The 19,850-nt window shown below is 40.9% G+C and overlaps 2 protein-coding genes across 6 annotated transcripts in view; one reads left to right on the top strand and one right to left on the bottom strand.

The window, feature by feature from the left end:
• The window catches only part of LOC120545267 (G-protein coupled receptor-associated protein LMBRD2B), a 59,742-nt gene that overhangs the window by 13,014 nt on the left and 26,878 nt on the right, over positions 1–19,850 (bottom strand). For 4 of the 5 annotated variants that reach the window (XM_039779461.1, XM_039779459.1, XM_039779457.1 and 1 more), the window contains 5 exons: positions 7,988–8,194; positions 7,521–7,624; positions 4,779–4,877; positions 3,489–3,656; positions 1,412–1,622 (listed from right to left, as the gene is read on the bottom strand). In XM_039779461.1, coding sequence (XP_039635395.1) covers positions 1,412–1,622; positions 3,489–3,656; positions 4,779–4,877; positions 7,521–7,624; positions 7,988–8,161 — 756 coding nt within the window. In that variant the 5' untranslated portion in view covers positions 8,162–8,194. Of the gene's footprint in view, positions 1–1,411; positions 1,623–3,488; positions 3,657–4,778; positions 4,878–7,520; positions 7,625–7,987; positions 8,195–10,264; positions 10,351–19,850 lie in introns of those variants that run through there. The other variant, XM_039779460.1, reaches the window with a different exon arrangement.
• LOC120545293 (deoxyribonuclease-2-beta-like) lies at positions 12,903–18,078 on the top strand. The gene is made up of 8 exons (XM_039779505.1): positions 12,903–12,942; positions 13,637–13,734; positions 15,870–16,047; positions 16,342–16,420; positions 16,670–16,831; positions 16,920–17,093; positions 17,524–17,556; positions 17,690–18,078. Exons 2-8 carry the CDS (start codon positions 13,643–13,645, stop codon positions 18,076–18,078), a joined length of 1,107 nt encoding a protein of 368 aa, XP_039635439.1. The 5' UTR covers positions 12,903–12,942; positions 13,637–13,642.

The raw sequence follows: 19,850 nt of genomic DNA on the forward strand, positions 1-19,850 counted from the left end.
AGATAGATAGATAGATAGATAGATAGATAGATAGATAGATAGGTAGATAGATAGATAGATAGATAGATAGATACTTTATTCATCCCGAGGGAAATTGTAGGCATCCAGTAGCTTGGACAACCATAACACATACATAAAAATCACTCACAGAAATCTAAAGAGTTAACAATTTAAGGTCTGGTATGGACTGCCCATGTGATGCAATGACCATGATAAGGGTCTATGGTAGAGCATGCACAATGGTGGTGGTGCAAAATTGAACAGTGCAATAGCTTATTATTAAATATTAACTATGACTATGAAAAGGCAAGAATGTAAACATTTTTCAATGTATATTCGAATTGTAAAAAGAAACAGACATTCATATATGAAATACTATATTTGAATATTATGAAAGAAAACCCATTCTCTCGCGGGCCGCTGCTCCCTAACCCTTCAGCTTCCTGTCTGATTGAACGGGTCAGGATAAGAGTTCACAGCGAGGGAGGAGGTGTGTTGATGGTGCTTCTGTCAGGCAGCTACCGGAAGCAAAGAAACCACGAGGGCGAAGGAGAAGACGCCACAAAGACTCCAACGTCAATGTTTTACTGCACAGACAACTAGATTTGGACATTTCTGTCAGTAAGGACGGGTGCCGAAATTGTCGGACAAACTCGTGGAACAGCAAGAAACTCGGATGTTTCTGAACTGTGACAGCGGTGTAATCTGATGAGTCATGTTCTGCCTCCTGCACGCTCCAGAGAGAGAGAGAGAGGGAGAGGACTAACTGAAGTTACGGAGTTGGAATTCAGTTTGACGTTATATAAGACATTATTTTATTACTTTATTTTGTAATGTGTCGGTATTATGTGTAGGCCTTTTTACTGTAAAGATATTTTGATATCTATAAATACCATTAAAGTACATTGTAAATTTTTATTCGCCACTTGTATATACACGTTTGTACATTCTTTCCTTTTAATCTTTTATTTTAAGTTGTTCTTGTATTGTATTCTTGTATATTCTGTATGTGCACTGTGTGTCTTATATTTTGCTGCTGTAGCACTGATATTTACCAATTTGGGATCAATAAAGTCTAATTCAATCTAATCAAATTGGGTAACCCTCACCCCTAACCCTAATCCTCACAACTAACCCTAATCCTCACCCCTAACCCTAATCCTCACCGCTAACCCTAATCCTCACCCCTACCCCTAATCCTCACCCACTACCCCTAATTCTCACCCCTACCCCTAAATATAACTATACGAGTAGATATGTCTTATCTGTCTTATGTATTGGATTGCCCTCTTATGGACACAATGGGCAAAAATAGATATTCAAACCTCTGTGTTTTTAGAAGGGATATTTGAACGTCACTTTTTCTAGATTTCCACAGCCCTAACTGTAACGTGCAGCGGCTGACGCCCACCTCCATGACGTCCTCCAGGTTCTCCTCTGCGTCCGCCTTCTCCGTCATCAGCTTGGACGCCTTGAAATATGTCTTGATGAGCAGGTGTCCGTGCCGTGAGGCGTTCCAGTAGGAGCGAGGGATCTCCACCAAGCCGTAGCCGAGCAGCAGCACCAGCAGGAACAGACCCCAGGTGTTAGCTGCTGTGATCCCGATGGTCTGCAGCTCGTACCTGAAGCACATCGGAGGACAGAAAGGTAGCTGACCTGTGCTGCAGGTTTACTGCTGGGCTAATGGGCAACTGTTCACCTTAAGTTAAGAGTCCACTAAAAGTTTTGTTGTTGCTGCTGACAGAATCAGATTATTATTCTAAGTGTCTGACAACATTATGGGATGGATCCCTACAGAGATAGACCTTTTAGTTAAAGAGTAAGATCCTTTTAGTTTAACATGAAACAGCCCCGAAATCACCATCACCAAACTCCACCAGACTCCATGTAAATAATCAGGACTTTTAAGGTGTATAGAGCCAGCATATCTCCACCAACTCATGTAAATAATCAGGACTTTTAGCGTGTAAAGAGCATACTCCACCAGACTCCATGTAAATAATCAGGACTTTCATCATCGTAAAACACACTTCATTCAAAGTGGACAGAAACTAAATAAAACTACCAAAAGCCGTCTTGGTTCATCTTTCCACTGTTCCAACAATCACCACTCTGGTTTGGTTGAAATAAACCCTTAATTCACCCATTTACATGTGGAGATATGCTGGCTCTATACACGCTAAAAGTCCTGATTATTTACATGGAGTCTGGTTGAGATATGCTGGCTCTATACACGCTTAAAAGCCCTGATTATTTACATGGAGTCTGGTGGAGATATGCTGGCTCTATACAGCTAAAAGTCCTGATTATTTACATGGAGTCTGGTGGAGATATGCTGGCTCTATAACGCTAAAAGTCCTGATTATTTACATGGAGTCTGGTGGAGATATGCTGGCTCTATACACGCTAAAAGTCCTGATTATTTACATGGAGTCTGGTGGAAATATGCTGGCTCTATACACGCTAAAAGTCCTGATTATTTACATGGAGTCTGGTGGAGATATGCTGGCTCTATACAGCCTCTAAAAGTCCTGATTATTTACATGGAGTCTGGTGGAGATATGCTGGCTCTATACAGGCTAAAAGTCCTGATTATTTACATGGAGTCTGGTGGAGATATGCTGGCTCTATACACGCTAAAAGTCCTGATTATTTACATGGAGTCTGGTGGAGATATGCTGGCTCTATACACGCTAAAAGTCCTGATTATTTACATGGAGTCTGGTGGAGTTTGGTGATGGTGATTTCGGGGCTGTTTCATGTTAAACTAAAAGGATCTTACTCTTTAACTAAAAGGTCTATCTCTGTAGGGATCCATCCCATAATGTTGTCAGACACTTAGAATAATAGTAATAATAATAAAAAGTCTGTCAGTGACAAAAACAGTGGACTCTAACTGATGCTGAACAAGCCTATTACAGAGGTTTCACTCAATACTGGACCAGTTTCAAAGCTAGTCACTTATGGCGTTTTTCCACCACATGGTACCTGCTCGACTCGACTCGCCCTTTTTGCTTTTCCATTATGATAAAAAGTGCCTGGAACAGGTACTTTTTTACTTGACGTGAAAACCTGCAGACTACCGATTGGTCGGAGAGAATCATCACTAATCATTAGCGACAGATTTTTAAATAGTTTAGCCAGCTGTGTTTTGTTTTGCTGCCTCCAGCTTCTTTTGAAACTAAATGTTTCATCTGGCAAACAGCCACATGCCGAGAAACAAAAACAACACACCTTTCACATTCTGTGTGTGTGTTGCATTAGGTCGGCAGTTTCCTGCGGCGTCGTTATGACGACCAGCCATGCTCGCCTCACGCATGAGGCGGTACTAAATCTGCAATGGAAGGAGGAGGACGGGGCACCGCGGCCAAGTCGAGCTGAGCTGGTACTAGCAGTGGGTAAGCGCCATTAGACACAAAATTACCCTTAAATGCAATACAATATAAATAACTCTTGTCAGGTCTGATGTCAGGAAACAGCTCACTCACCAGGACAGGTGCCACTGAGGATGAACAGCCACGTAAATGAGCAGGGAGCCGAAGATGAGCAGGTAGGTCCCGTAATAAATGGCGTTCTCTATCAGAGCCGTTTTTATTTTGCCCGTGATGGAGAAGCCTCCGGAGCGGGCGTAGGACTGCATGAAGGGCAGCAGCAGCCTGGAAAACACAAAGCACACCCATATGGTAAGGATTATATATGGTGGGGAGGATATTGTAATAAACATTTCTGTACAGGGTTCAACCATAAGAAACAATAAAGGTTACCCGATGGCCAAGGAGAAGTAAAACGCCCCACGGGCAAGTAAATATGGGTTTCAATCAGGTTTTTCTGATCATCTTTGTATCATAAACGTTATAATTCTCTTGCCCAAGTCGGAAAATCCTTGTAGAATGATATGATTTGAATGTGCTTTTTGTTTGTTTTGTCAATGTATATGTCACCACTATGTGTACCTTTTAATGTATAGTGAATGAGCGCTGTATGACTGCTGGCTGTCTCTGAGTTAGTCCTATGTCACCTGCCTAGGGACTGCAGATGAAAACTAGTTATTTTTACTAATTCTGGCATTTTTACATAGTGTTTTTATACAACAATGTTCATAAATATACATAGCCTCTATCAAATAAACCAATAAAATAAAGATTTGAGTTGGTGCTAGATGCGTAATTGGCAGCTGTCTTGTTAGAAGAAGAAGATGATGGAACAATGGAAGGACTTTTTCTTGGGTGGCAGGAGATGATGTCGATGAAACAACCAAATATAAAAACTATTTGTATAGGGGCGAGAAAAAATGTACTTCTGGTAAGTAGACCTTAAAGATGGGCTGCCAACTTTGCCACTGAGGCAATTTGTTTCATTATGAATGGTTTCATTCTATACTTTGGGTTTAGGTTTCCCTATGAAGAATTTCTTGTAGGCTAAAATTCATTTTGTAGACCTGCGGTAGATGTTAAGTGCCCTATAGTTCCTCCAAAAATACAGTTCAATCACAACTGAAAATATGCCTCATTGTGTGTGAATAGAGGTGAATAAATATACAGTATTTGTTTGTGTTGCAGCAAAGTGTCAGCTTCATTTCATATGAGAGGTGGGGGGGGGTGGGGGTGACAGACCTGCCCCCACTGCTAAAATAAAATCCTAAAGGAAACACTGCATGAGCCCGTTTTAGCCAGACGGCTAATTTACAACTGTAGTCCTTTGGCGAGATGTTTTCAAACGAGAGCAACAGGAAACAGAAAGACTTTAGTACAGATTTCTATAGTGTTTATGAGACAGACCATGTGAGACACTGGGACGTCCAGTACACCACCCTCCAGAACACGGGCATGATCCCGTCAGGGATGTAGCTCCACGGCTTGTAGCAGGGCGTCGGGACACTACGATGGAGAAGAAGGAGATATGAGCAGGGAAGCACTACAATTAGACTTATTCTACCACAGAGATCTTTAACGGGAGGTCCAGGACCCATAGGGGGTCCTCAGAGTCACTGCAGAGGGGTCTCCAAATTATTGTTTTAAAAGTTTTCTGAATGTCTTAACATGACTTACATGAACATTAGCAAATATAAACCCCCAGTAATGATAGGCTAACAGGCCTATAGGTAAGGTAAGGTAGTCACTTACAGTGCCTTGCGAAAGTATTCGGCCCCCTTGAACGTTTCGACCTTTTGCCACATTTCAGGCCTCAAACATAAAGATATAAAACTGTAATTTTTTGTGAAGAATCAACAACAAGTGGGACACAATCATGAAGTGGAACGAAATTTATTGGATATTTCAAACCTTTTAAACAAATAAAAAACTGAAATATTGGGCGTGCAAAATTATTCAGCCCCTTAAGTTAATACTTTGTAGCGCCACCTTTTGCTGCGATTACAGCTGTAAGTTCAGCTGGGGTATGTCTCTATCAGTTTTGCACATCGAGAGACTGACATTTTTGCCCATTCCTCCTTGCAAAACAGCTTGAGCGGCTCAGTGAGGTTGGATGGAGAGCGTTTGTGAACAGCAGTTTTCAGTTCTTTCCACAGATTCTCGATTGGATTCAGGTCTGGACTTTGACTTGGCCATTCTAACACCTGGATATGTTTATTTGTGAACCATTCCATTGTAGATTTTGCTTTATGTTTTGGATCATTGTCTTGTTGGAAGACAAATCTCCGTCCCAGTCTCAGGTCTTTTGCAGACTCCATCAGGTTTTCTTCCAGAATGGTCGTGTATTTGGCTCCATCCATCTTCCCATCAATTTTAACCATCTTCCCTGTCCCTGCTGAAGGAAAGCAGGCCCAAACCATGATGCTGCCACAACCATGTTTGACAGTGGGGATGGTGTGTTCAGGGTGATGAGCTGTGTTGCTTTTATGCCAAACATAACGTTTTGCATTGTTGCCAAAAAGTTTGATTTTGGTTTCATCTGACCACAGCACCTTCTTCCACATGTTTGGTGTGTCTCCCAGGTGGCTTTTGGCAAACTTTAAACAACACTTTTTATGGATATCTTTAAGAAATGGCTTTCTTCTTGCCACTCTTCCATAAAGGCCAGATTTGTGCAGTATACGACTGATTGTTGTCCTATGGACAGAGTCTCCCACCTCAGCTGTAGATCTCTGCAGTTCATCCAGAGTGATCATGGGCCTCTTAGCTGCATCTCTGATCAGTCTTCTCATCGTATGAGCTGAAAGTTTAGAGGGACGGCCGGTCTTCGTAGATTTGTAGTGGTCTGATACTCCCTTCCATTTCAATATTATCGCTGCACAGTGCTCCTTGGGATGTTTAAAGCTTGGGAAATCTTTTGTATCCAATCCGGCTTTAAACTTCTCCACAACAGTATCTCGGACCTGCCTGGTGTGTTCCTTGTTCTTCATGATGCTCTCTGCGCTTTACCGGACCTCTGAGACTATCACAGAGCAGGTGCATTATATAAGGAGACTTGATTACACACAGCTGGATTCTATTTATCATCATTAGTCATTTAGGTCAACATTGGATCATTCAGAGATCCTCACTGAACTTCTGGAGAGAGTTTGCTGCACTGAAAGTAAAGGGCTGAATAATTTTGCACGCCCACTTTTTCAGTTTTTTATTTGTTAAAAAAGTTTTAAATAGCCAATGAATTTCGTTCCACTTCATAATTGGGACCCACTTGTTGTTGATTCTTCACAAAAAATTACAGTTTTATATCTTTATGTTTGAGGCCTGAAATGTGGCAAAAGGTCGAAACGTTCAAGGGGGCCGAATACTTTCGCAAGGCACTGTATGTAGCCACCCACAGATACAGTTAAACTTTAAGATTCACTCTGACACATAGGGGTGGGGGGAAAACATCGATACAGCATAGTATTGTGATATTTTCCGTGGCAATACTATATTGATGCACAGACGCAAAGTATGGATCTATTATTATATATGTGTTGGTCAGTCTGTCTGCTTGACAATCACATTTTGCAGTAATACAATTGAAGTGAGATGAACAAACAGAGAAATGTTTCTTTTTAGATAAAACAGATGTTGACAAAGTTTCCTTTTTGGGACATCATTTAAAATTGGGGAAAGATTTGAAGTTGGAAAAAAGGGAATAAATTGCAATATGTGTGTTTAAATTTGCAATAATACCGTATCGTGACAAAAGTATCGTGATGATATCATATTGTGATTCCCACCCCTCCGGGCCGAGTACATACTTTGTGTTATGAAAAATGTCTATTGATCATTTCATTGTTAGTGATGTTGAATATATGGGGAAAAATAGACAATAAAGTTGAAAACGGCAACAAAAAAAGGTTGGTACAGAATACCGGTACCCAAATCAGTCCAAAAGTTGAGCAGGAAAAAAGAGAACTTGTCTTGGCAAAGACGAATAAGCCCAAAACTGGTCTAAAGTATCCGTTCAGGAGCCATTTCAAACGTACAAAAACCAAACCATACCCAACCCTACTAATATCTTATATCTGGATATAAAAACATCCGCTGATGCCCTGAAGAAGATGCAGTAATAGTTTATAGAGAGCCATGTTGTATACTCACCTTTTGGTGGGTGTGACAGACGTGTTAGCCGCCGTGTGATTGGAGCTGGCGGTGGGAACAGAGGCGTGCTCCTCATGGTCTATCTTACACTGCTTGTAGATGGTCTGAAGGGACACATTAATAACTTGATTTGATTTGATTTAGCACAGTGGTACCCAACCCTTTTGGCCTGAGGTCCACCCACAGCCCTGTCTGATTAACTCATCACTTCATCAATTCCCAATGTATGTTCCAAATGTACAACACTATTCATTATATAAAAGGATATTGTTAACTATTTCAGTTGTTAGCTATTTCAACCTTTAGATAACTATTTCAGCTGTTAGCTAACTATTACCTTTTAGCTATTTTAACAGTTTCTCTGTAACTTTTAACTTTCTGGGCTCGCTTGCTAACTAGTTTTCACACCCTCACATAGCAGCTGCAACATGTAGAGTGTGTGGCGTGAGGTCTCATTCGGTACTGACCGTGCTGACGTCCAGAGGTAAGATGAAGACGATGAGGAAGCACAGGTACCAGGCCAGCAGCGTGCCGAACAGCACCATGCGCTGCTGCTTCCTGAAGTCTCCATATCGGTGCAGCAGGAACAGCGCCAGGAAAAACACCACCACGATCTCGATGCCCAGAGCAGCTCCACTCATCCCGCTGCGCTCCGCTCAGCCGCCGCCACAAACCTGCAAGAGATCCACATGTTTACTATGGCTGGGGGGGGGGGAAGGGTTATAGCGTAGTATCGCGATATATTACGGGCAATACTGTATCAAAAAACGAGCGCCAAGTATCAGAAGTCTATTTTATTACTGGGCCCTACGCAAAAATACGAGATCAGAATCAGAATGGGTTTTTATTGCCAAGTACGTTTTTTAACACATACAAGGAATTTGTTTTGGTGTTGTTGGTGCACATCACACATTCTCTAAATGTAATATTAAACAATATAAGTATAGGTATAAACAATATAAGTATAAGTATAAGTATATGTACACAGTATGTATTAAATTAAAAATAGATAGAAATAAAAAAAATAAAAAGATGCCGCTTGCTTTTAAGATGGCATTTTAGCATGCGTTTTCTGAATGGAAAGACCTGAATGAAAATCATCCACTTTTATCTGCCTTGGACACGTTTACTTGGGCTGGAGAAAAATGGATACAGCATAGACGAACCAGCTTTAAAAGTGACATATTTCCTTAATAAGTAATCGCTGTGTGGTGGATCCAAGTCATGCCGATATAAAGAGGGGTTCAGGTGGACTTTGGTGTGTCCCTGCTTCCTTGTAGTTTCAGATTTCCTTTCCTAGAAAAAAAAGACAACTGTTCTTGTCTGCTGAAGGCCTACCAGCTCCGTTAAAAACAGTTGAAAAAACTGATCTCCATGCACACACACGCTGACTGCTTGACCACAAAACAAAGAGAGAGTAATTGTCTAAAGAATGATGTGACAAATACTACCTGACAACACACAAAGTTATCTCTTAAGAGTATTTCTTCATCCCAAGAACATCTGTTTCACCCATGCATGTTTTTTTAAGCAGCTGTTACAATCCCATCACTACAAGTATATCAGCCTTATGGGGGTTTTGGCAATTAATCACCCACTTTACTAACTTTATATTGATATCAAAACTTTGATCATAGTTGATCATTTACATCCACCTGCTGCCTTGTAGTTTGAGATTCATTTCCTTGCCCAACATGTAAGAAAAAGATGACGTGTTCTAGTCTGCTGATGAAGAGGAGGAACGCCTACCAGCATGTATGAACAGTTAATAGCTCCTAATCTCAGAGCACGTGCTGACTGCTTCACCCTAAACAAAGAGGAACCCCCCCTCTACTGAAGTAAGATTAAGGAGAACATGAACGGAGTCTTTCTTCACCTTTGTAGAAAGTATTGTAACATGCAAATGGAAGCAAGTTTTTTCTTTCTACCTTTGCATGGAGGACTGTAGTGGACTCCACGTGTAAGATGCAAATGACAGCAAGTTAATATTTTCCCAAACTATGTGCTCCTCCTGTCTGGTCAGGTGACCTCACCCATGCCAGGCCTCTATGGCCCCCAGGTGGACCGCCCCACAGTTTGAACACCAGTTACAGAATCTGGGTTTCTCTGAGTCCAAATCCATCTGAAGACCAAGTTCAGTGTCAACAAGTGAACAAGTCTGATCTCTGCTGTACAGTACATGTTCACACATCATGGGGAGTCTTAAGCCTGTAAAACACTGTCACAAGAACCGGTACTTTGGTACCAAGTTGATGCCAAAATTATGAAAATGTGACGATACTCAAAAGCATAAATGGCTACAAGTGTTCTAGTCTGAAGAAGGAGAAGAAGAAGAATGCCTACCAGCTCAGAAAAACAGTGAACATCTCCTAATCTCTGAGCTCCCGCTGACTGTTTGAACCATTTGTCTAATAAAATCAGATTACTGAGAACATGAACTGAGTCTTTCTTTCTACCTTTGCATGGAAGACTGTAGTGGACTCCACGTGTAAGATGCAAATGACAGCAAGTTAATATTTTCCCAAACTATCTGCTCCTCCCATCTGGTCAGGTGACCTCAGCCATGCCAGGCCTCTATGGCCCCCAGGTGGACCGCCCCACAGCTTGAACACCAGTTACAGAATCTGTGTTTCTCTGAGTCCAAATCCATCTGAAGACCAAGTTCAGTGTCAACAAGTGAACAAGTCTGATCTCTGCTGTCTTCCCGGTTTCTCAGTTAAAGTTTGGACCAGATGTCTCTCTACCTGTCTCTCTCTCTTCTTGAGTCCAGACAGTTTGTGAGAAAGCAGACACAGCTCGGTCCTCTGACTCCTCCTCCACCTGTCTCACTTATCATCTTCTGGTCTGGGCCTTTAGAGAGACATTTAACATTTACAAATAGAACCAATCCCTCAACAGACACACAACACAGGAGATTAAACACTGCTTTAAACAGGAAATGGATCTGAAAAGTGAGGACCAAATAGAACTGAACCCATGCATTTAAAACCAGCTATGAAACAGATATAAAGATCAGAGATGCAACAATTAGTCGATCGATAGAAAATTATCGCCAACTATTTAGATAATCAATCAACTGTTGAGTAATTTTTCATGTAAATGTCAGAAAAAGCTGTTTTCAGCCTTAAAAGGAGAATTCTGATCGATTTCAAAACGTAGCTCTGTTTGTGAATTTGGAGCGATGTCAGTAGCGAGAAAAATGAAAATAATTGGTGTTGCCTACACCGTGTTATGCTCCAGCTACTGTTCGCACCCTGAAACAGGGCAGGTTTTAAACATGCTTTTAGCCTCTTAACATGTTGGAGATGTCATTACAAGAGCCTACCCATGTGAAGGGATTCCTTCTGAGTGAACACAGTGAATCTGACTGAAGTAGATGTGAAAGAAATGCATAAAAATTGTGCTAATTCAGCCAGTGCACATGCCTCTGTTTAGTTCTTGTGTTTTCTGGTGAAGTCCACACAAGTCGATTGTCAAACTCATACAATCCAATATTCCAAAACGTATTTTTTCAACCAAAAAACGATGGTCACGAATTGCCGTGGTTATGTCCATAGTAATGACTATGTAGCAACATAGATAGGCCATAGCCTGACATCGCAACTGAGCCTGCACAGCTCCAACAAGGCTAGAGTTCTTGCGCATGGTCATGTGTAACTACGCAACAGGGGAGACTGTCAGCTGACAGACGAAGACGGAGCTTTGGGATAACGACGAGATTGGGTCAGTGTCTTAAGAATATCAGATCAGATAGATAGTTCATCCGAATTCGATGTGGAACACACAGAGGATTTTTTAAGAGTTTGATGGTCAAGGTTATCCGTTTGAACCTGAATATACGGACGAAGAGTTATTGGCACAAGATGTCGAGAGAACGGCACAAACAGAGGAGCAGGCAGAGGCTGCTGCTTCAAGGCCACGACGTGCGGGGACATGGTGGTGCTCCTGTGGATACTGTATCGCAATGACCACCGAGGAAGAAAGCCTGTGCCGTAAGGAATGGGATCTCATACAGCCTGGTCCGGATGGGTCCCCAGATAATGGACATTGTTTCGCCCATACAGAGAGGTTTCCCCATCTGATCTACAAGGATGTTCTGGAAGTGTGTTTTTTTTGGTCCCAAAAGTGAATTGGAAGAAGCAACCTAAACCGGACTATGGCCTATGTCCACTGGCTGAATTAACAGATCATTTATGCATTTCTTTCACATCTACTGCAGTCAGATTCATTGTTTTCACTCGGAAGGAATCACTTCACATGGGTAGGCACTTGTAATGACATCTCCAACGTGTTAAGAGGCTAAAAGCACGTTTAAAACCTGGCACCTGGGTGCAAACTGTAGCAGGAACATAAAGGCCCAGACACACCAACCCGTTGGCCGACCGTCGGCAGAAGAGCCAGTCGGACTGATCAGTCTCCTCGAGGTCCAAAAAGTGCCTCAGAACACACCGAAGAGACGCCAACTTGAGCGTACACGACACATAATACGTCTCCATAACAGCAGGCGGCGTTAATCTGTATTGTCGCCCCAAAAAATGAAAACCTAATGAAAAGAAATGAAAAATGACTGGTCATTGAGTCCCACTGCCCGCCTTCCAATTCAACAGGTCAAATCAGCCAAAATGAAGGCCAACGTCCGACGGACGACGGCATGGAACACACCGAACAGACTCGAGTCCCTCGCCAGACGGCCAATTATCGGTTTGGTGTGTCAGGGCCTTAACTCGGTGTTGCCTACACCGATTATTTTTGTTTTTCTCGCTACTGACAGCACTCCGTGACCATAAACAACAGAGCTGTGTTGAAATCGACCGGAAAATTCTCCTTTAATATGGAGGTTTCAGCTCTTTTCATATTAAACTCAATATCTTTGGGTTTTTGGACAAAACAAGATATTTAAACTTGTATTTAGTAATATACTACAAGTACATCAGCCTTATTGTACTTTAATGATGCCTGAAGTAAAACTCATCCCATTCTCCCATGGTAGCACACGTCAGCCAATGGGAGTAACCAGTTAGGTACGTTTTGCATACAGTTCTGCAGAAGTGCAGAAGTGCTCAGGTGTTCTTTTTGACCATGTATGGAGAGGTTTCACCTGCAGGTTTTTAGAAACCGCCCCCCAGATGGAGGCTAAAAGGATGCTGAGGATGCTGAGGACGCGACAGAGTCGTCTTTCTGAGACGTCTTGGACATCGTGTTGAAGACCGAGATCGGCACAGTTGCTCTTTTTTACGAAGAAGTTCTTTTCTTCTCTTTTGATTGCTTTTATTTCAGCCTCGTAGCAGCTTTTTCACTTAATCATTTGCAACCATTTAACCTTTTTCAATAAATAAAACCAAGTAGACTGCTGCGATCCACAGAAAGTCTGTTTTTGGACATCCTGCACCTTTGCATCTGAGGTTTCTCCATCAACACTCAGGTAGGTCAGAATGAAATCCCCACCTCTGTTACCTATTCACTGCATTAACCCTCTGAGGTCTGAGGGCATTTTCACACATCTTCTTAAATTTACCTTTTTAAAAGGTATTTGCATATAACTGATCCCTGTGTGGTTCAGAACAAACTCAGCTTTTTGTGCAGCAGACGCCCAAATCTCTCCCAGAGCAACGTGTGAAGAGATAATTTGGCACTTTTGCACAACAACTTGTTGCTGTAATTGTGTGTTTTAGGGAGTTATGTGGAGGATTTTCCTGATGGTCAGTGAATGTAGCGGTGTAACTGTTGCTGTAATTGTGTGTTTTAGGGAGTTATGTGGAGGATTCTCCTGATGGTCAGTGAATGTAGCGGTGTAACTGTTGCTGTAATTGTGTGTTTTAGGGAGTTATGTGGAGGATTCTCCTGATGGTCAGTGAATGTAGCGGTGTAACTGTTGCTGTAATTGTGTGTTTTAGGGAGTTATGTGGAGGATTCTCCTGATGGTCAGTGAATGTGGCGGTGTAACTGTTGCTGTAATTGTGTGTTTTAGGGAGTTATGTGGAGGATTCTCCTGATGGTCAGTGAATGTGGCGGTGTAACTGTTGCTGTAATTGTGTGTTTTAGGGAGTTATGTGGAGGATTTTCCTGATGGTCAGTGAATGTGGCGGTGTAACTGTTGCTGTAATTGTGTGTTTTAGGGAGTTATGTGGAGGATTTTCCTGATGGTCAGTCTGCTCTGCTGGAGCGCTGACGGACAAGTGACCTGCAGAGACCACAACAACGGAGAAGTGGACTGGTGAGACAACACTTTAAAACTACAACGATTGACGATACTTTTTCACGTTTTCTGAACTTTTTATAGTCTAATATAACTGATTTGTAGATTTATGGAAAAATGGAAAAGACTAAATCCATAATGAATATAATCTTAATTGCAGCCGTAGCCTGTCGATTATTTTCACAGTTAATCAATTAGTCTAAAAATTATCATAAAATAGTGAAAAACTACTTCCCCCACGATGCAAAGTGACGACTTCAGATCTCTTGTTTTGTCTGAGCAACAGTTCAAACCTCAAAGAAAACTAATTAAACATCATGTAAGAGAAAAAAATCTTCACATTACTAAAACTGACAGGTCCAGTTTGGCCAACAGCTGTAGAGATCAATGGATTAGTCCTCAACTATTATATATTATGGCCAACTATTCTGATAGTCCATTAATCAGTTCATTGTTATGATAAAACAAGTAAACTTCTCTGATGTCAGCTTGTTAAATGTGAATATTGTTCTAGTGTCTTCTCTCCTCTGGGACAGGAAACTGAAGATCTTTGAGTTGTGGACAAAACAAGACATTTGGGGACAACATCTTGGGCTTTTTGGGAAACACTGATCCACATTTTAGAGACCCAACAACTCATCCATTCATCCTGAGAATAATCCACACATTAATTGACTCGTTAGTTGCAGCTCTACAACACTCAAGTCCTTTTCATTTATATAGTCTAAATTCACAGATTAAAAACTGGCCTCAAGAAGTTTTACAATCTTTAGACCGACAGTACTGCACCAACGCTACAGCGTGTTACACAACACAAGTTACAACACCAGAGAAAAGCTAACTGTAGGAGCAACTTTTAGTTAGGGCAGTGTTTCCCACACATAGACTAACGTGTGGTGGTGCGCCTCACTATCAACACCGGCCGCCTAACATTGCGTTTCTCTATAAAAATAATTTTTTTAAACACTATTTAAAACACGTTCACCTGCATTTCCTCTCCCTGCTCTCCTCCGTCTCTCTGTCACTTGCGTCTCGCTCACATAGGCCACACACACACACACACACACACACACACACACACACACACACACACACACACACACACACACACACACACACACACACACACACACACACACACACACACACACACACACACACACACACACACAACTCCTCCCACCGTGCACACAGTATCTGTCTCCATAAGGAGAGAAGACAGCTGGCGAAATTCACAAGTTCATGAAAGGTTGGTATCTATTTCGTGAACACCTTTACACAATCACACATTAAAACATGGGTGGTGATGGCGCAGTGGATATGACACATGCCTTTGGTGTGGGAGATCTGGTTTTTAATGCTCTGGTAAAATATTTATTTTCCATCTTTTCTTTAATAGAAAATGTTTCATTTTGCACAGAACATAGAATTTTTTTTTGAACAGATAATCGATTGCTATAAAATAGAACTATATAAATGACTCCTGGTGTGGGAAATTCACACACATCTAAAGTGCAATGTTAGAACCATTTCCTTCTTTTCACATCCAATATCACACTAAAAGAAATGTGATATATTTAACAAACTAAACTTCTGTATGAAAACAGGTAATGGCAATAAAATAAGTGAGTGCGGTTTCATGTTCCAGTTTTTTTGAAAAATCGGCCAATTCCGGTCACCGGCCGGTCAATCGGTGCATTTCTAATAATTATACCTCTTAAGTTTGTTCTGTAATCGGCAGTTGGTATGAACAGAGCCAAAAGTTTAAGTTCGATGGATTCCATAGTTACATGTTTTCGATCGGCACAAATTTCCCACATTTTGACAAACCATGATGTATGAAGAGTGAAAACTGTAGGGGAGAGAGCAAATTGTTTGGAAAGATTTCACAGAATCGTACTGTAGCTTCAACCTCTGGAAGACAGTATATTCCATGGGTCAAACATGTCCATTTAATGATGATTATACCTCTTAAGTTTGTTCTGTAAATCAAAAACCATGGGTCCAAACGGCTAAAATATTATCATCACAATAGTGTGCCGACTGCTGCTATTGCATCACATCGGCACACTGAATTAGATGTTTACTGCTCATGAGTCTCTGTCCTCTCTGCACATTAATGTTTCTCTTCTCTACTCTCTACTGATCATCAGGTACATCATGTACAAGGCACCCAAACTGAATAACATCGGAACTACGGGTTTGGAATATCTTTACACTGATTCAACTGGGAAGACGGAGACCTCTAAAAGTCACAATAAGCTCATCGACGATCCTAACGGTGTCCTGGCAAACACCCTGCGGCCCATTTTTAAACCAACCACATCAATGGTGAGAATCATGTTTAAACTGCAGCTCTGTTTCTATTTTGATAAAAATGAAACCATGACTCAAACTGATCGATAGATATTATGGTCTGTACTAATTATAAAGCACCAACTATCTTTCATCAAAAAGATCTCAATGTGCTCTGTTGAAACACCACAGATGAGTAAATAAGTAATTGAACAATGAATCTGCAGCTGTAGATTTGGTACCTTGCTGTTCTCTCTTTAGATTGGTAGCGTAAATCCCAATAATTCAAACATTATAATGTTTCTTCTCTTCATTCTGAATCATTTATAGCCAAAAGACTTTGGGTTCATCACCTACAGCGACCAACCTCCAGGAAAAACAGTTCCGCAGAAGTTTGGCCACAGTAAAGGTGAGTAGAGAAAGCATCACAGGAAACATCTCTCTGAACCGCCATCAGGTTTTCATCACAGAGGACAGAGTCTGCTCAGGGTGAATACTTCTGTAGCCGACAGCCAAACAACATCTGTCTCTGAGCTCAAGCAACAGAACTCATTCTTTTATCTGTTCATTTAAAATATTAAAACACAGTCAGGAAATCACATATTAGGACTTTAAACAATCATCAGCCAATAGTTGTGTCTATCTGTTGATGTTTCAGGACTTGTGATGATGGAAAAAGTCAAGACAGGAGTCTGGCTCTTACACAGCACACCACAGTTCCCTTTCACAAGAGATAATAATTTCTGGCCATCCAGCGGAGCAGCAAAAGCTCAGACGTTTATCTGTGTAACATTCAAGTACAACGAATTCAAAAAGATTGGTAATGTTCTCAATTAAATATTCATATTTATGTTCTTAGTGGTTGATTTCAATATGATTTTAATGTTGTCTTGTTGTACTATTTGAAGGTGAACACCTGCTGGACATCGCAGCTTTCCCGTTTGATCATCAAATTCCAGCTGACTTCCATAAAGAGCTTATAGATGTTACAGAGAAGAAAAATCCACCGGGAGAGGGAATGCAGGACCTGAGATCAGCAGCAGGAGGAGTGTTTCGTAGCTTTGCTAAACACAACATTGAAAGTAAGATATCTTCATGATGCTTTGAGTCACATTACCTAACTTAGTAAAGACAAAGTTACAAAGAAAAGAGAAATTTTTACTGTGGAAATCAGATGTTATGTGAACTGGTTGAGAGAAGCTTCTACTGTAGTTTAACATCAGTATGTTTATCTTAATGATTCATTAAAGCCTGGGACTTGTTAGAACTGGTTGAATAAAAGTCAAAATTTAAATGTGTGTAGCTGCTGAAGATCACTGACTTCATGCTTCAACAGTCTTCAGAAAGATAACCTCCCAAATGTTCTTATTAAAGAGACTCTGTGTGTTCACATAACATTAGAAAGGTTTTTAGTCTAAATAACTGTCTGTGAATGTCAGGAAAACCTGCCTCAGATGTAAAGAAGATTACACACACTGATAATTCTACTGTTGTTTTGTTGTTTTTCTGTAGACAGTATAAAGGACACCGACCCAAAAAGATTTGGTAAGAAAATGTTATTCTTCTCAGTCATTTTATTTTTTCTTACTTTATATTCTTCTGTGTAATATCAATAACAGCATTGAGCTGTCAGGATGTGAACAGTTTCTGTAACATGACTCGTATGTTGTTCTTGCAGAAGGAGATCTTTACCTCACTATTGCAAAGGAATACGACACTGGTGTGAAAGTCCAGACCTGGGGCTGCCAGCATAAACGTGAATATTCCTACTGCGGACAACGTAATGTGTTCAATATTCCATCTGTAAAAGTTGATCTGGGTAACGGGGAGGTTAAGTGGAAGGCTAGTAACGATCATTCCAAGTGGTGTGTAGCTGAAGGTAATAATGATTTGATCTGTATCGCTGATGTAAACAGAGCAATCACCCAATACAAAAGGCCGGGGGGTGGACTGTGCTTTAACAACAAAGAGGCAAGTAATCTATTTAAAGGTCTTATTGATGATACTGACCCTTGCTCCCGTAAGCGTCCCCATGACCCTGACTGTGACCCTGATGATGATTTATAGGATGAATAAGCTTCTCCTTTCAAGTCCATTTCTTGGTGTTTGGGTCAAATTATTACAAATAGACATTTCTGAATCCATAGTTTAAAACAAACATGGGTGGACAGAAATATAAATGATTTAACGAATTCTAATTGTTAAAGCTCCATTGTGTATTTTTTTGAGTTGATTCTTAACAAAAAAACCTTTGTTCTTTCACAAATATGTGCTCATTCATGTGTAATTACTTCCACCAACTAATCAAAGTATTCTCGTGAGTGTAGAATCTGCCATTCAGAATCGTTCAGAATACATACGAGCGAGTCGCTCGAATGACGGCCGCCAAGTTGCACCTCCATCTTTAAAATAAACTTTAGCCAAAGAGGGACATACCTCCATCTTTAAAATACATTAGCCAAAGAGGGACATACCTCCACCTTTTGCCCTCTTACACTCAGTGGCACCATGACGAATGCCAGTGGGAGATTACTCGCCAGGGAAGTTAAAAAGAGAATTAAAATGACAACGTGACAGACAAAGCAACAAGACCAAAGTTAATATTGGAGTGGCTGGAACAGCTGCGTGTAAACGATGGAGATACTAAGAGATTATTTCAGGTTTGGCCACCGTAGGAGTTAAAACACGCTCGGAGTGGGAGGGGCTAGAAAGTAATATTCAGTTGGTTGTCATATACTGTACAATGTCTGCTAGATGGGAAAAATTCTTACACAATGTAGCTTTAACAATTGTCACCATTAACAAAACTAAAAACATATTTACCAGATGGAGATGAAGAACCAGGGAGACTTTGGGATGCGACTACAAAAGATCATTCCCAGTGGTGTGTAGCTCTAAGACTAATGATTTGATCTGTATCGCTGATGTAAACAGAGCACTCAGCCAATACCAAAGGCCGGGGGGCGCACTGTGCTTTATACATCAACAGGCAAGTGAACTATTTAAAAAAGGTGTTATTGATTAAACTGAGGATTGCCCAAGTCTAACCGCTACTGGTGGCTCAAGGCGTCCCGAGTCCTCTAGCACTTCAAAAATCTCTGCCTCTAAGCAACCTAAACCTGGCACTTCACAAGCGGCCTCTGACTCGGACCCTGACTGTGACGATGACTCTGATTAATGATCGATGGGATAAATACGCCTCTCCTTGCCGTCTACAAGTCCTGTTTTGAGTGTGCTTCGGTTTTTCACTTTCAAATTATTATTAATTGACATATATTTCTGAATCCATAGTTAAATACAAACGAGGGTGGACAGAAATATAAATAACTGAATGATTACATCATCCTGAATAATTAACCAATCTTTATTTGGGTTATTACACTCTTAAAGTGTTTTACATTTTTTAATTTTCTTGCAGTTTTTTATATCTTGTATCACATTAGTATATTACACTCTTAAAGTGTTACATTTATGAAGTATTTTATCACATTGTGATTCTTCTATATATTCTAAAGTGTAGAACATTGCTCCCATTCTCCATGCACCATGTAGTGAGAGATGCTACTATAGTCACCCTGTCTCTGTTCATATGTATCTGAAGCTTGTGTTAAACTAACGAGCCATGTGGTCGGTTCTCTGACCTCTGACCTGTCTCTAGTAACAGCTGGTCAACACCAGTCATACCTTTAGAACACCAGGTACATGATGGCCAGGCACAAACACAATCTGCTGAAGAAAATGTGCTGAATTTAGCGGACTGTTTCTGCTTGTGATGAAGATATGTTAACATTCTGTGTTTAAAAATTATCTAAATCTGCGGAAAATCTGCGAAATTTTGC

This window comes from Perca fluviatilis, chromosome 17, assembly GCF_010015445.1.
Source record: "Perca fluviatilis chromosome 17, GENO_Pfluv_1.0, whole genome shotgun sequence".
In the NCBI taxonomy this organism is placed as follows: domain Eukaryota; kingdom Metazoa; phylum Chordata; class Actinopteri; order Perciformes; family Percidae; genus Perca; species Perca fluviatilis.

Coding starts and splice junctions, on each gene's coding strand:
- LOC120545293 (XM_039779505.1), top strand. CDS start 13,643: ATGTGGAGGATTTTCCTGATGGTCAGTCTGCTCTGCTGGAGCGCTGAC. Junction 13,735..15,869: donor AACAACGGAGAAGTGGACTG/GTGAGACAACAC, acceptor ACTGATCATCAG/GTACATCATGTACAAGGCAC. Junction 16,421..16,669: donor GAAGTTTGGCCACAGTAAAG/GTGAGTAGAGAA, acceptor TTGATGTTTCAG/GACTTGTGATGATGGAAAAA.